The sequence below is a fragment of the Lemur catta genome, chromosome 16, assembly GCF_020740605.2.
Source record: "Lemur catta isolate mLemCat1 chromosome 16, mLemCat1.pri, whole genome shotgun sequence".
NCBI classification, from domain to species: domain Eukaryota; kingdom Metazoa; phylum Chordata; class Mammalia; order Primates; family Lemuridae; genus Lemur; species Lemur catta.
In genome coordinates this window covers 53,893,831-53,908,298 of record NC_059143.1, presented here as the reverse complement: position 1 = coordinate 53,908,298, position 14,468 = coordinate 53,893,831, and the positions used below count along the sequence as shown (strand labels likewise).

General features: G+C 48.4%; 1 protein-coding gene across 1 annotated transcript in view; it reads left to right on the top strand.

Moving 5' to 3' along the window:
- ZNF516 (zinc finger protein 516) overlaps positions 1-12,954 on the top strand; it is a 91,308-nt gene extending 78,354 nt beyond the window's left edge. Inside the window, 2 exon segments of the mRNA XM_045527358.1 lie at positions 3-70; positions 8,704-12,954. Coding sequence (XP_045383314.1) covers positions 3-70; positions 8,704-8,763 — 128 coding nt within the window. The 3' untranslated portion in view covers positions 8,764-12,954.
- Positions 12,955-14,468: the final 1,514 nt, after the last annotated feature.

The following is a 14,468-nucleotide window of genomic DNA, read 5'->3' as shown; positions in this document are numbered from 1 at the left end:
AGTGGTGTTTGAGTCGGACAGACCCCGGGGTTCTGAAGTTCACACCACCTCCGCAGATGCCCCCAAACAAGTAGGTCTCACGATTAATTGGGTGTCTGGGTTTGGATGTGGCAGCCGGGAAAAGTTGCACCGTGATGCTCATCACTAAAGCACCAGATTTTTTTGTTTCTACTGGATGTGTAAATAATTTTACGTTGCTTTGAGTCAGAGCCTGACCCTTCAGGACAGTCTGTAGGTGACCCCTGTGCATCAAAGGTCATGCTGGCCATGAAGTACACAGTTTGGGTGCAGACAGCTGCTTGTTGGTGGCCTTGGGAATGAGGGGATTAGTAGAGATTGGTGGTGACAGAAAACACTGGAAATTCCTGCTTTTTTCCAAGATGCTTTTGAGTATGAGTTTGCTTGAGAACAGATTATGTTTAGCCTCCTTTAAGAACATTATTTTCGAATGACTCCTTAAGAGATGTTTCATGTTCCCTGTGGTGTTTCACGGCAGTGTGCTCTCTTCCTGTGTCGCAAACACTGCCGTGTGCATGGCACGGTGCATAGAAGCACCTGTGTGCATGTGCCTATGATGTGTCACCACGCAGGTGACTTCCGGGCACGAGCCACTCAGCAGGCACGGGACGGGCGGAACGCCGGCGTGTGCTGCGGGTCCAAGTGCGTCTCTGGGGCACCTGCCCTCGCAGTGGGCTCTCCTGTCGCCCCGGGCGGAGAGCACGTTCTGTCCATGGCTCTTCTCTGTCTCTCCTAGAGAATGTCACGCCCATCCTCCTGCCCTCACACAAGCATTCTCTACGTAACCGTCTAACCGTTGCCTCAGAAGACCCTGTCACCGCAAACTCCCCCCTGGTCAGTGAGGGAAGAGTCTCTCTGCCACCAGAGTAGACGCCCCCAGGCCTGTCTGGGTGGTGCGTGCCCCGCCTTGCAGGTCTCCGTGTCTGTCGGACTCCTGGGCGCGGGTGAGGGTGGAGGCGACTAAGACCTCGAGGAGTCTCTGGGGTCCCTGTGGTCCAGTGAGGCTCCGCAGACCCTGGAAAATCGTTCTTGTTTGTTGCACGGGAGGGAGGGGGGAGGAGACGTGAAGTGGCTTTGCCAAGGGCCTGCTGCTAACCGGTGACTGAGCCGCGTGAGAATTGACATCACCCAATCAGGGCTTTTGTGTATTTTTTTTTATTGCATTTTTGGAATTTCTGTCAGAATTTCTATTTTTGCTAAAGGCCTTTTACTCCTATATCGTTGACAAAATGCCTTGTCATTTATTATAGTTTTTTATAGTTTTAGAATGTAAGACAGTTATTTCACGATGCTATGACAGTTTATGAAATAAATATAACATCTTGCCAAATAGTGAATTACAAGATTTCCAAATGCATGTGACCTCGGTTCGAGTTAGGCAGCGCTGTCCTTTTTAACAGAAATCAAACCCCCTGGCCACAGAAGAGCCCCTGCGATGGGTCTGTGGGGTGTGGTGACAGCAAGGCCGTGCTGTCATTGAGAATCACATGTGAGATCACAGCTGGAGTGACGCCCAGGTACTCCTGGTCACTCAGGTGGCCCGTTAGATCCAGCCGAGACCTGGCTTTTTGGGAAGAGTGTTTGCCAAGGGCAGGAGGCACTGGGCTGTGAACACCCTGGTGGGACTCTCCAGGAGCACACGTCGGCTCATTTGCTGACTGTTAATACTGCCTGCGCCTCCTTATGATGCTTGTCATGGGGAGACATAGGAGACCAAACAAGCAAATCACTAAGAAATAATTTTAAATTATTTCTATGTTACTTCTCAGTGATGCTGGGAATTCGTAATTGTTACTCATCCTTGATTCTGATACAGAAAGGATGTATTTATGTGGTTGTCTCTGCAAACTAAAATGCTGTGATTTCACACTTAACACCAGCTGGCCTCTCAGTTTCCAGTTTGCAGTGACTCAGCGTTTGGTCTTAGTGCGTGCGGGTGTCAGGCCTAACACGATAGTAACTCCTGGTGCAGAGATCTCCGTGGGCCGCTTTCCTTTTGTTTGGACGGCAGTGGTGGTTCCGGCCACAGCATGGAAACCGAGCGAGGTTTGTGGGCTCTCTTGTTGTAGCAGCTGGTTTGCCTAATTCTGTGATCCTGGCCTCTGATAGGACTTTCTGTCCCTCATTCAGTACATCTAAAGTAGCTTTGGTTGATGTATCACCGAAGGTTCCGGTTCTCTAAGGAAATTCCATTTTCTTTAATGTTCATTGGAACTCTATCTTTAAGAATCCCCACGGAGATTTGTTGGCTAGAACAATTGAAAGCACATCACTAATAGGTAGAGGTTTAAATCTTAGGGTTCTTTTTTCTTATCCTGTACTTCTCATTGTTTACAAAAAATCATAACTGCAGTGTTCAATTTAGGCTGTTACAGACTTACAGAGCAATTTTCTGTAGTTATTTATGTCTAGAACTGACTCATACTTATCAGCCATGTTCTTTTTCATGTCTAGAGTGCTTTACTAACATTAATTAATATTTAAATCAGGTTCTTTTCCTGTGGGCTTTAGAAGCTGTGGTTCACGGCTTTTTTTTTTTTCGTTTGCTCAGACAACACTGTGTACTTATGCAGAAATTATTTGATGTGACACTGGAAGCTGATGGACTTTTACAGATGTGCGTAATAGATGCTGCATTATCTAACTGAAGCGGTATTTGGAAATTCAGCTTGATAATCCTTTATCCACTTGTTAACAATACTTACTGAGCACCCACTGTGTGCCAAGCCCTGTGCAGGATATTAAGGGACAACATAAATACTTTTCCTGTGTCTTTGGTTCTGAAGGTCCTGGGGGGTTGAGACCAGGGGGCAGGGCAGGGTGGGCAGTGCTGGGACGTGGCGAGGGCCCGTAAGCAGACTCAGGTGCTTGGAAGTCTGTGCTGGGGCAGAGGGATGGATGTTCCCGGGAGGAAGCTCAGCGAGTGGGAGGACCCAGAGTGGGCCATTAGGTGAGGGACCGTGTGGTCATCAGCGTGGCTGGGGGAGGGAGCGTGCGCGGGTGGACAGGGGCTGGAGCTTGGGTCTGGAGACACAGGCGGATTTCATGCTGACGGCCGAGGAGGGCCCTGAGCACGGTGACTTCCTCAGCATCACATTGCCGGAAAGATGATCAGAGTGGCCTCTGCTGGGGATGGCTCTGTGGTGGCTCCCGGTGGGGGCTCAGGGCCCCTGGGAGGCGCTTGGCTTGATCCCAGCGAGACAAGGTGGCCCGAGCTAGGCTGGGGGAGGGCTGGGCTGGGGGAGGGCCGGCTGGGCTGGGGGAGGGCGGGGGGTCTGATCAGGGTTTGGGAGGAGGCAGGACACAGGGATTGGGCGGGGGAGGGGAGGGCAGGGGCGGGGAGGAACTGAGTTGACTCCAGGTCTGGCTTAAGGCTCCCGCCCCAGGGACGATGCATTCTGTGAGCCCGGAAGGAGGAGCAGAATGAAACCATTTTCAGATGAAATTCAAGTTTCCTTTGAGATGCCTCTTGGAAAGCCAAGTAGGAGCGTGCAGTGGGCAGGTGGATGCGTGGGTGTAAAGTGGAGAGGGAAGCTCCTGGTGGAGAAAGTCTGTATTTACTAGCTATCAACATTTAAACTCATTCCAAGTCCGCTAATCCTACCCGGAGAGACTTGAATGATGTGAATTTTTATACGTTGGGCTATTGAGTAGAAGGCTGTAACTTGATTAGGCATGTTTACTTAACCTGTCTCCCTGTCTATAAAATAATGACAGTAGCGTGACGGATTTTGCATCTCAGGTGTACACGTGGCAGACGCACCGTGCCTGCCAGCACGCGAGCTGGCTGCTGTCAGTTTCCCCGTAGGTGGGCAGTCGTGCCGAGTGACTGCAGCAAACTCAACACGCAGCGTGAGCGCTTGGGTGCTGCGCACACGTAAGCACATACACACACACACTTACGCTCATATAGACATGGTAGATCACGCTGTGGAACTACACTCAGTGGCTTCTTTTCTTTCCCTGGTGTCTTGTGGCTTTTGTGGAACCTGCCCATGTGCGTCTTGTTAGGTTTGTTCCAGGTGGGAACCTGAAAAGCACGTCTAGGACGGAAGGTGGTTAATGCAGAACTTAGGCTTGTGGAACAGTAGCCCCAGGGGTCTGGAGAGTCCCCAGAGGTTGTAAACCTGACAGGCAGCTGCAGCCGGCTCTCCTGTGGCCCCCATAAGGACGGAACCAGCCCCCTCCCTTATCTCTACAGGACGAGGCTGACACAGGGGTCCCAGAAATCAGTTGTTTAAAAAAACTTTTTTATTGCAGCGGCTGTTCTGGCCCAGGTGCTCAGCCTCCCCCGTAAGAAACCCTCTATAAAACCCAAGCCTTTCCCTCCCTCAGGGGGGACGCTCTTTGGCCCCTACCCATCTGCACCCAGATGCCCAAAATAAACAGCATTTTGCTACACATGAGGCTTCGTGGGTGTCTCTCTCTCTCTCTCTCTCTCTCTCTCTCTCTCTCTCTCTCTCTCTCTCTCTCTCTCTCTCTCTCGTCTCGGCTCCAGACCTGACATCTCTCGTTTTGTTTTGTGTAAGCAACTAGTGGTTAGTTGATGCGGGGAATCTGCTGGTCTGAGAAAGGCACTGTCAACAGAGCCGTACTTACCCAGCTCGCTGCACTCTCTCCAGAAGACCTGTGGGTGGTGGACGGACATCGCTGGCTTTTGTAGGTAGAACCACAGAGCAGCTGCCCTAACTTTGTCATAGCAACATTTGAATTTTCTATGCTAGGAAAATCTAACAGATCCTCATATTACCACGTCTCTCAGTGAAGCAGTTCAACAAGCAGGAGGTCCAGGTAAACCTGCTCAGATGGATTTGGCTCATCAGAGGTCAGAGCGGAGTTCTCAGCAGCGCACAGATGAACTTTGAGGAGAAATGAGCTATTTTCCTTTTGCCGTGTTGTTGGTAGCAGTCTTGCGAGCAATGCGCCTTCTGCATGACAGGCACATACTTGAGGAGACCCCACAAAGCCTCGCCACAGCCAGGCGGTCACACGGTCATTTCTTGAGGGACGCAGTCCCTTTCCAGGTAGTGAGAGTGGGGAGTGGAGCTGAGGCGTCGGACGTTGGAGATGCGGGTGAAGTGACACGGCTTCCGGGAGGGAGGGAGGGAGGGAGGCAGGGGTGCTCACGGCATCTCATCTTGGAGCAGCTTGTTCTTCCACGTCCATCGTCAGCAAACTAGGAAACCTTAAAAGGGTTCAGCCGTCCTGGGAACATCCAGCCTCAGGGTGGTTCTTCCAAACCGAAGGGAACAAAGGTGCTTGTCACTGGTGCCTCTTGTGTCGTGGTTTAAGACAAGAGCTAATACTTCAAACCAAGTTCTAAGTAAGGGGAGGAGCTCATGTATATTGTCATTTTTAAGGGGCTTTGTCATATGTTATATTTAGCACAACTGAGTGAATGTTTAGTTTATAGTAATCATCCATTTTATCATTGGAAAGAACACTTTTTGACAATATGCTGAAATATGGGTGTTATTGTCCTATGGATGTTGGAGGAAAAAACTAGGAAATTTGTTTAGTGTTGTGGAGAAATAATTTTTTTTTCCGTTATATCATTGCTAAACATTAGAATTTAAAATAATTTTGAAACCAAGAAAAATTATCCCCCACCCCCAACTGGTTTTGGGATTGAAAAGACCAGACCAAGTGCTGAAATATGAAATCTGGTGTTTTGATTTGTTTGGACTCCTTGCCAAAATTTAAAGACAATGATTAATAGTTTATTTTTTGTTATTCCAAATGTTATTTTAAAATAGTTAAGCTGGGGAAATAATTCCATTAATCAAAATAACAGGAAGTGAAAAAAATAAATGGCAACCTAATTTGTCTCATTTTTAGCTATGGATATTACAATGCAAATGATGGAGAAATCATGTAGGTTGGTGTATTTGAATGTTTGTATAATCTATTTTTAGTGTCACCTTTAGATTCTCAGCATTGCAGATCAAATTTTGAAATTCAGCTCATTTGTTTAAGCCTTTCTTATTCATGAAACCAAACAAGCATCTTAAAACATGCTATCCGTTTTCTGTAAGTATCCATGCTAAACAAAGTCATGAATAGCGCTGGTGCCTTATCCAAAATGACCACAGTCACATAAGCCCCTGTTGATTATAGCTTGTCGGGTGAGGGGCGTCGTCAGTGAGGTGTCGCGTGTCATTGGTCTTAGGCATTTAGTGTCATGCCTTGCCCCTAGGCAGACCTCAGTTTGGAGACCGTGAGGTTCCTGAGGTTCCTGCAACAATACAGGCTTTCTAGTGTCCACGCGTCGATCCACGCCCATCTCTATGTATACGTTCCCTTTCCTTGTAAAGCAAAAAGGGGAAAGAGTAGATCTCATAAAGTTCCAGAAGTCAGCATCCATCCCTGAACACTGAAATACCTTTAAGAAAGACAGTATTTCTTTCTGCATTTTACTGAAAAGCCCACAATTCACAACTGCGAAAAAGAAAAGCCACATTTTCTAAAAGCAGGCTTCGCATTTTTTGACTATCCTTTTCCTCGTGGGAGGAAAAAGCAGGTCGGATGTGCTCAATGTCACAGTGTGTCCGCTGATGGCAAGTGTTTCTGCAACTCCCTTCTTCCGTATTTCATCCACTTCTTAAGAACCTTGAAGGGCTGCTGTTCTGAATAACAAAATGATGCCTCTAATGAATGAGTAATTTACAGCAACTCTTAAAAAAGGAGGTATTTGAACACATCCCTTCAATAATGAAGAGAAAACAGGCATCCGTGCGTCTGGAATTAGGAACACAATGTAACTCGCTGTTGGGGTTATCTAGATTTTACAGTGCTTCTCTAAAATTAATATTCTGAAAACTTCTGGCCAGGTGCAGTGGCTCATGCCTGTAATCCAGCACTTTGAGAGGCTGAGGTGAGAGGATCGCTTGAGGCTGGTGGTTCGAGACCAGCCTGGGCAACATAGTGAGACCTTGTCTCTACAAAAACTAATAATAATAAAAAAAAATCAGCCGGGTGTGGTGGCATGCACCTGTAGTTCTAGCTACTTGGGAGGCTGAGGCGGGAGGACGCTTGAGCCCAGGAGTTCGAGGTTACGGTGAACTATGATCGCACCACTGCACTGCAGCCTGGCCGACAGAGGAAGACCCTGTCTCAGACAAAACAAAACAAACAACTTCCTGAGCCCTGCATTTTAAAACTTTAGGCATTTTTGGGGAGAGAGCCATCTTCTTGTCACCTCTGGGGCGGTCCATTGGTGCTCACCACCTGTCCTTTTTACTCGTCCGAGGCACGTTTGTGAAGAGATGCCGAGGTGGACGAACCCCAGGGATGTGGTCTGTGCGGAGTCTGGACACGGACGCGTGTTCACTCACGGTCTCCCACCACTTCTCAGAGTCCCTGGCGTGTGCTTGACACGTGGAGATGTTCAAGGCCACACAGCCGGCAGCTAACAGGAACTCCCTTTTTCCTCTCGGTAAACAGGAGCCCCACTCACCTTCCCCAGCGCCTTCAGCGGCGGTTCTGGGGGAGCCCCATCAAAGATGAGTCCCTCCCGCCGGAACCCCGGGGGTCCCTCCGTGGCCTGGCACGGCCGCGCAGAAATGTAAAACGTCTTCCTCCATCTACTGCGGGACAGTCACCCGCTACTTAAGAAAGTTTTATCTCATCTCTCATTCGGTTACTGTTTCCTGCATTTCAAATAAACTGCCACCTGCACCGCTGCGCCCACCCCCCAGCCCCTCGTAAAATCGTGTTGAATAATTCCTGACTTCCACTCGGGGTTGACCAGAAGATGTCAGAAACGCAGGGCCAGCTTTGCCCAGGAGTTTTCTGAAACTATAACCAAAGAGAAGCACTTAATTCAGTATGTCAGCCAGACCTTTTCCCCCTATTGTTTCCGGGGCTCCTATAGGCATAGCTGGAAACCAGTCAGAATTTTACATGAGTCCTGTAGTTTATGCATGTTAATTTCAAGCAGTTGGTTTCACTTCGTCAAGACTGTAGCTGAAGGTTAATGCAGTTAAGTGAGATTAATCTTGCCGTGTTGTTCCTGTGCTGAGATTGTAAACGCCATCGTGCAGACGGCCCTGCTTCCAGTGCCGTTGCAGAGCATCCTCTGAAGGCGGCCGGCTCACGTTCGTCCCATTTTTATCTTGCAGTTCACTTGACTTCAGAATACTCCTTCTCCTTTGCCAGCGTGGTCATTATTTATGGAAATTGGTGAAAGCGCTCTCAAGTTCTGACAGACCTCTGTGAGAACTGTGCTTTTCTTTCTGTCTGTGTGGCCCGCAATCCAGCTTTGTTTTGGAACCATCGTTCACTTGTAAATCTGTTTTGTGCTAGAGAATGTTGCTTTTTGGAATCCCTCCCTAATCCCACCCTGCCATCTTTTACCCTTTTCCCCAGAGCTGATTCAGACACCGTTATTTGCCGTTCGTTCTTATACGTGGAACAGAAACGTCCGGTGATCCTTTCTTAAATCACGGGAGATGGTTTTTTAAAGCTGCCTGTCTGTGAGGCACCAAGGCAAATGGAAACGGCTTTGTGGGCGTGTAAAGCGAGTTACAGTTAAAGTCAGGGACCCTTGCCTCCTTGGGCAAGTTCGCTCCATGATGGTCACTGTTTGTGTTCTTGGGTGTTGATTAGAAAATTAATAGGAAAAAATGCATTTAGAAACCAAAAGACAGAAATGAGCTTTTCTGTTGTTTCCTTTTTCTCACCCAGGGGAGAGACCATTCTAACACAGGTACCGTCCACACAGTGCCTCTCGGAAAGGGAACCTAAAGACATACTTCCGACGCCCCCGGACAGCCCCGCGATGTCCCAGCAGCCTCCCGCCAGTGACTGTGAGCACCTGTGGAAGAACAGCCGGGGGACTCCCGACCAGACACCTCAAACCCTGGAGCCGCTGAGCTGGTGGAGACTGCGGGGAGATGCCTCTCCTTGTTAGACATTTAAGAATAAATGAAGATGCTATACTCTAGAGTTACATGTAGATACTGTGTACACGTATGTGTGCTCACCGACCATAGTCCTGTATTTTCTTATGCTACCCAGTGGCGCTGGCACACTGTAGGGACGCCAGGCATCTGTCTTACTCGAGACAAGTTTGAGACACTGGAAAAAGATACTCGTGTGTGTGGGACAGAGTGGGGAAGGTAAGCACTGTGGCGGAGCCTCCGGCGCGCTGGGACTGTGGAGACGAAGTCCGAGCCGACGGCGGTGGCTTGAGGCTGATAAAGTATTAATACTACTGCCTCTCCTTGTCTTAGTGGGTATTTAAAATAGTGACTAGAAGAGAAGCAGAAGGTGGCGTTCGGTGCTGTGGAAATCAGGCCTGGTGGCGTGGGAGCCGGTGGCAAGACCCCAGCCCTCCCCCGGCTCCGTGGCGTTACCTGCCGGGGCCGTCTGCACTTCCCGTGCTCGCTCCCGTGTCCCCACCACGTGTCCCGAGGGGTCCGGCGACGGAGACGCGTCTGTGGGGGTGCGTGTACTCTGCTTTGGAACAGAGAGCTAGTTAACACTAAGAAAGCAGGCGGCTTTGTGTACTCTCAGGACCTTTTTGTAACAGGGCTACATTCTGCAAACTGCTCGCAAGGGAAGACGACGCGTCTTAACACACACTCAGCCGCCGAGTCCTCCCGATTCGGACCTGTTTTAGCGATGGCAGAAGAATCCCTGAGCAGATCGGGGGGCCCTAGGTCACTGGGGTGCTGATGCTCTGGGAGCTTCTGTCTTCTTCCCCATCCCTCCCCCTGCACCCCCCCAGCAAGTAGGTGTCTTTTCTCGTTGGGCCTGGTGACCCCCACAGGACGAGTGGCTTCGTTCATGGAGGGTGGGGGTCCCCAGGCCTGTGGGTGGGGCGGCTTTATATACCTCTTCCTTAGTAGCGCAGATGCAAGTCTTTGTGGTGGGGGTTAGGCCCATAACAGAGGATCTTAAACCACGCAGTGTACGCAGTCTGAATTGTATTCCACAGATATAAATATTTTCTTTTCCCGTTGCCGTGACACTGTGTGTGACGGTGATATTTCTGAGAGTTTCAGACTTTTGCACATATGATTTTATTATGCATTATCAAAAGTTACTGCTGCCTTGAATGAAAATGTTCTGTGAAAGTTTTTGCAAAAGCTTTACTAGGTTTTTTTTTTAATTGTGAAATTTTGTAAAGGCAGGAAATGGAGTAAAACGAGCATGCTAAATATATTTTTCAAAAAAAGCAATAATTTTACATGTACAGAAATTATCCTAACCTTTAATACTGGTGAGAATGACAGTTTACTGAATACAGTAATGGATTAGTGCAGTTTTTGTAGAAAATGGGCTTCTGATACGAGACTTGTTTAAACACACACACACACACACACACACAAACCCTGAAGTGTGGTTTCCTTGTGCTAATTATATTATTATTATTATTATTGTTGTTGTTATTGTTATTAGTTAATGTTTGGTTCTGGATTCTACTTGTTACTGAGTTTAAATTACTTGACGGTTCAGGTTACTTTGCAACACTTGCAAACAATGCAATGTAACTGGCTAGCTTATACATATATATATTATTTTCTTTTTTACTTATTTTTTTCCTGATATTCTTACACCAGGTATGTACGAGAATGACCTGGTCCTGTTGGTGTAACTGGGAGTATCCGGTGCAGATACTATTACGTGACTGTAATGGGCTGTTCTGTAAAGTTATTTTGAGCAAAGTTGCAGAGACACATTCCTCTGTCCACCTAAGAAATCAAAGTCTCTTTCTGTTGATTTATGTGGGATCATTTCAGTAGTTTTCCCAAAGTGACAATTTCTGCATTTCCTGGCTTTTATTTTCTTGGCTGAAAGTAAGTGGTGGCAGTGAGGAATGTGCAGGGACTCGTGGTCTGGTCCTGTCTGTTTCTCTGTGTTTTAGTTATTAAAGAGACTTTCTGTACCCAAAGTGACACAAAGGCGTAGTCTACATTTTTACCGTTGCTGACGCGGCGCGGGCGCGGCTGGCACTCGCAGCCGGAAGCGTCTTTGCGGCCGGCCAGTCTCCTCCCGGCGAGTCTGGGCTGGAGAGACGGCGTGACCCGTCCCGCGGGCAGCGCGCGGCCGAGCCTGGCCTCCAGGACAGCGGTGGCGGACGGTCAGCTGCCGTGACGGCGGCTGCCCAGAGTGCAGAGACGGGGTTTCCACGTAGTCAGACTCGGGGACCCTCCGAGAATGCCACCCCACGTGGGTCCTTTCTTTCACTGATCATCAGTATTGTATTGGTTTGTTAATTCGTTTCTGTCAGTTTGACCATAGTATTTAATATGATTTGTGTTTTCTTATTTATTTAGCCAATATGTTTTGATTCGCTTTTTTCGAATGATAATTCCCGCATGATCCACTTCTGTACGTCGCCTTCTGACTGTTACAGACTCTCTACTACCTCCTACCAGTCTGCTGTTTCCTTGTTCCTAACAGGATTTTTACAGTGTTGCGTCTAATGTAACTTAGACAATAAAGGGTTTGGTTGTCTACACTGCAGCTTCTCCGAGTCTCTCCCCTGCTCTGCGCTCACTGCCCGGCTCGCGCCCGGTCTGGCCGCGCCTCTGCCTCACGCTCCCTCCTCCCTGCTCACACCGCTTCCTCGTTCCTGAATCCAGATAACACACGAATGATGAGCTTCTAAAAATCTTTCAGGTTATTCACTTGTGCTCCTTAATCTGAAGAATGAACATTTAAATTCCCTGAAAAACGGGGGTAGTACGTATCTGCTCTGGGAAGTTGTCCGCTGTACCCATCCACAGTTCCCTGCTCCCTACAAAATCTGTTATTGTAATCCTAGGTGACAAATTTCCTCCTTGTCAGCACAATACAAATTTTCAAGCCTAGTGAATTTTGTCTTTTTGGTTCTGAAAAGTATTAGATGTTTTAAGAGGTTACTCTTAAAAAAATATTTACTTATTTTTTTTAAACCAAGAAAGACACTGGTTTCCTGAAAATAAGGTGCTCCAGGAAGCAGCAGCTGGGAGTTAGCATGCAGTCCCTCCGTGAGATGCAGGAGCGTGGGTTTGGCAGGGGACCGTCCCAGACCTCCAAGACGCAGCTTCGCACTTGGCCACCCCGCACAGGTTGCTGAGAGATGGTCTGAGCTCCTCCGTAAAGGCGCAGGCGCAGGGGGATTCAGTGGCCTGATGCTTGCTCCTGTAGGATGCAGCGTTGAGCGGAGCAAGGGCAGGTTTCATCTCTTGGTGGCCTCTCGGGGTGGTGGCTCTGGTCGCTCTGTGTCCTTCCGCGGAGAGGGGGAGTGTAGGCTGTGGATGGATGGCAGTGTCTTCCGGACCACCGACAGCCGGTCCACGCGTGGCAGACAGGACCTCCTGGGCTTTCGTGGCTGGAAACTGTACCGACATTCCTTCTTTAAGACAAGACAAACAAGCAACCCTTCTACTACCCCTGGCCCCGCAAGTTTTGGGAAGTTTCAGTACTGTAGAGAAAGCAAGGAAAGACAGCATTCGTATAGCTTTACTTTCCCACTTCAGAGTGTCTGAATCAGCGTATGTTACTTTACTGCTTTTAACTTTGGTGGGTTCTAACTGAAGAACATGTTAGTCATTGAGCAAAAAAAGAAAAAAAAAAAAATCGCAGGCCAGGATTTCCAGTGACCGTGAGGCCTTTGCCATGGTTGAGCGCACTGCAGGGGCCCTGAGGTACCTGTGGAAGGTGGCCCTGCGGCTCCGCCCAGGGGGATGTTCATTCTTCATCAGCTTTGCTAATTACACTTTGAGGCAGTAAAATGCAAAAGACCATAGAATTTGTATTTCCTTTTTTAAAATACAATTTATAACATTATATTTTGTACTCTTTATATTAGAATTTGTAACTAGATTGATGTATTTAACTCTATTTCTGAAAAAGTAATTCAATGTTTTAGTTGTGTGATAAAAAATATTTAGATAAAACATATTCTATTGGAATTTGAAATAAATAAAAACATCTTGGAGTTCTTGAGATTTGTAAGACATTTTTCCCCAGCTTCAGAGGGTGGCCTGCATCGTCTGACAGCCCTTCTTGATCTGAATCAGCCACACGTGGATGATGTCATTGTCATCAGAAATTGGGGGACAGAGTGGGGCTAGGACTGTGGTTTGCTGTGGTTTACTGATAAGACAGCAAAAACTAGCTTTGGGGACCATCAGATGTAATAATGGTTTTAGTTTGAAAAGATAAAATGTGTTTTAAAATTAAAAGATGTAACTATGTCTCTGTTGGCAGAAAAGAAGCAAGGACTAGGTAAGTACTTGAACGTGGCTTTCAGAATGTGCGGGGCAGAAAACACAGGTGTGAACATCGCCGGGGGTCTTTCGTCCCCACCCGAGCCCGACCCTGCTGTGACCAGAGCCCTGAGTTCACCCCCATCTACTCTGGGGTGGAAATGCTGTTTTGAAGGATTTTCTGGAAGGCTTATGGGCCATGCAGACGGCAGCACAGACCTCGTCGAACTCAGGTTCGTGACGCACTTGAGAGCCTCTTCCCGCTCGGCTGTCTGGTTCTCAGGAGAAGGGCGCACATCCTGCATAACAAAGTGGCAACACTGGGTTCTTTCACTGGTAGCTGACGTTTAACTGAAACGCTGATGGCACTTGTGATATGACAAAACAAAGCCCCTGGCCCAGATCTCTGTGTCTGTCACCTGATGGGGGGAGTCCCCCAGGTAACGCATGGGCTGATGTTCCTGTGTTCGTATCCCAGACACTGTCCCGGTCCCGGGTGTTCTGCAGCCCTGCTCCCCCCTCCACGGAGCAGCGTGTCATCCTGCCCGGCCCCCTCCTGCTCACCTGGCAGCGAGGACACGAGGCCCCACTGCGCACTGCTCTGGATGCCCCACTGCGCGCTGCTCCGGACGGCCTCCTCGGCTCCTGGGGATCGGGTGGAAGACAGTGGTTACCGTGTCTGTAATGTTCCCTGTGTGATGCTGGGCACAGAAGCTGGGCATCATCACACACACACACACACACACACACACACACACACACACACACACAGTATAAAACAAGTCGGCACATTTATGACAGAACCTTTATTTCCCCTCACTTGTGCTGTTGGGAAACAGTCATGCATTCCTAATGTGTGCTGTTAATGTTCTCCGTCTTCCCTTTTTAAAAGGTGAGTGTTATTCAAGGAATTAGCAAAATTACTGAAAGAAAATGTGAGATGCCCCCGGTCTCTGCCAGAGTGACAAGTTCTTGGACTGTCTGGTTTCCTGTGAGCTGAAGCACGAGGGCGTAGGGTGGCTTCAAGGGAGGGGGAATTCTAGAAATTCCCTGGGGAGCATGGGGTGGACACACACACTGCCGTCTGAGTTCCTTTATGAAGAGGAGAAATTTAATGAAATGAAGATTACGATGAGGATGCCATCTTAGTCCTTGCAGGCTGCTGCAACAAAACCCCTTAGTTAAACAATTTACTCATTGCTCACAGATCTGGGGATCAGGGTTCTAGCAGGTTTGGTGTCTGCTGAG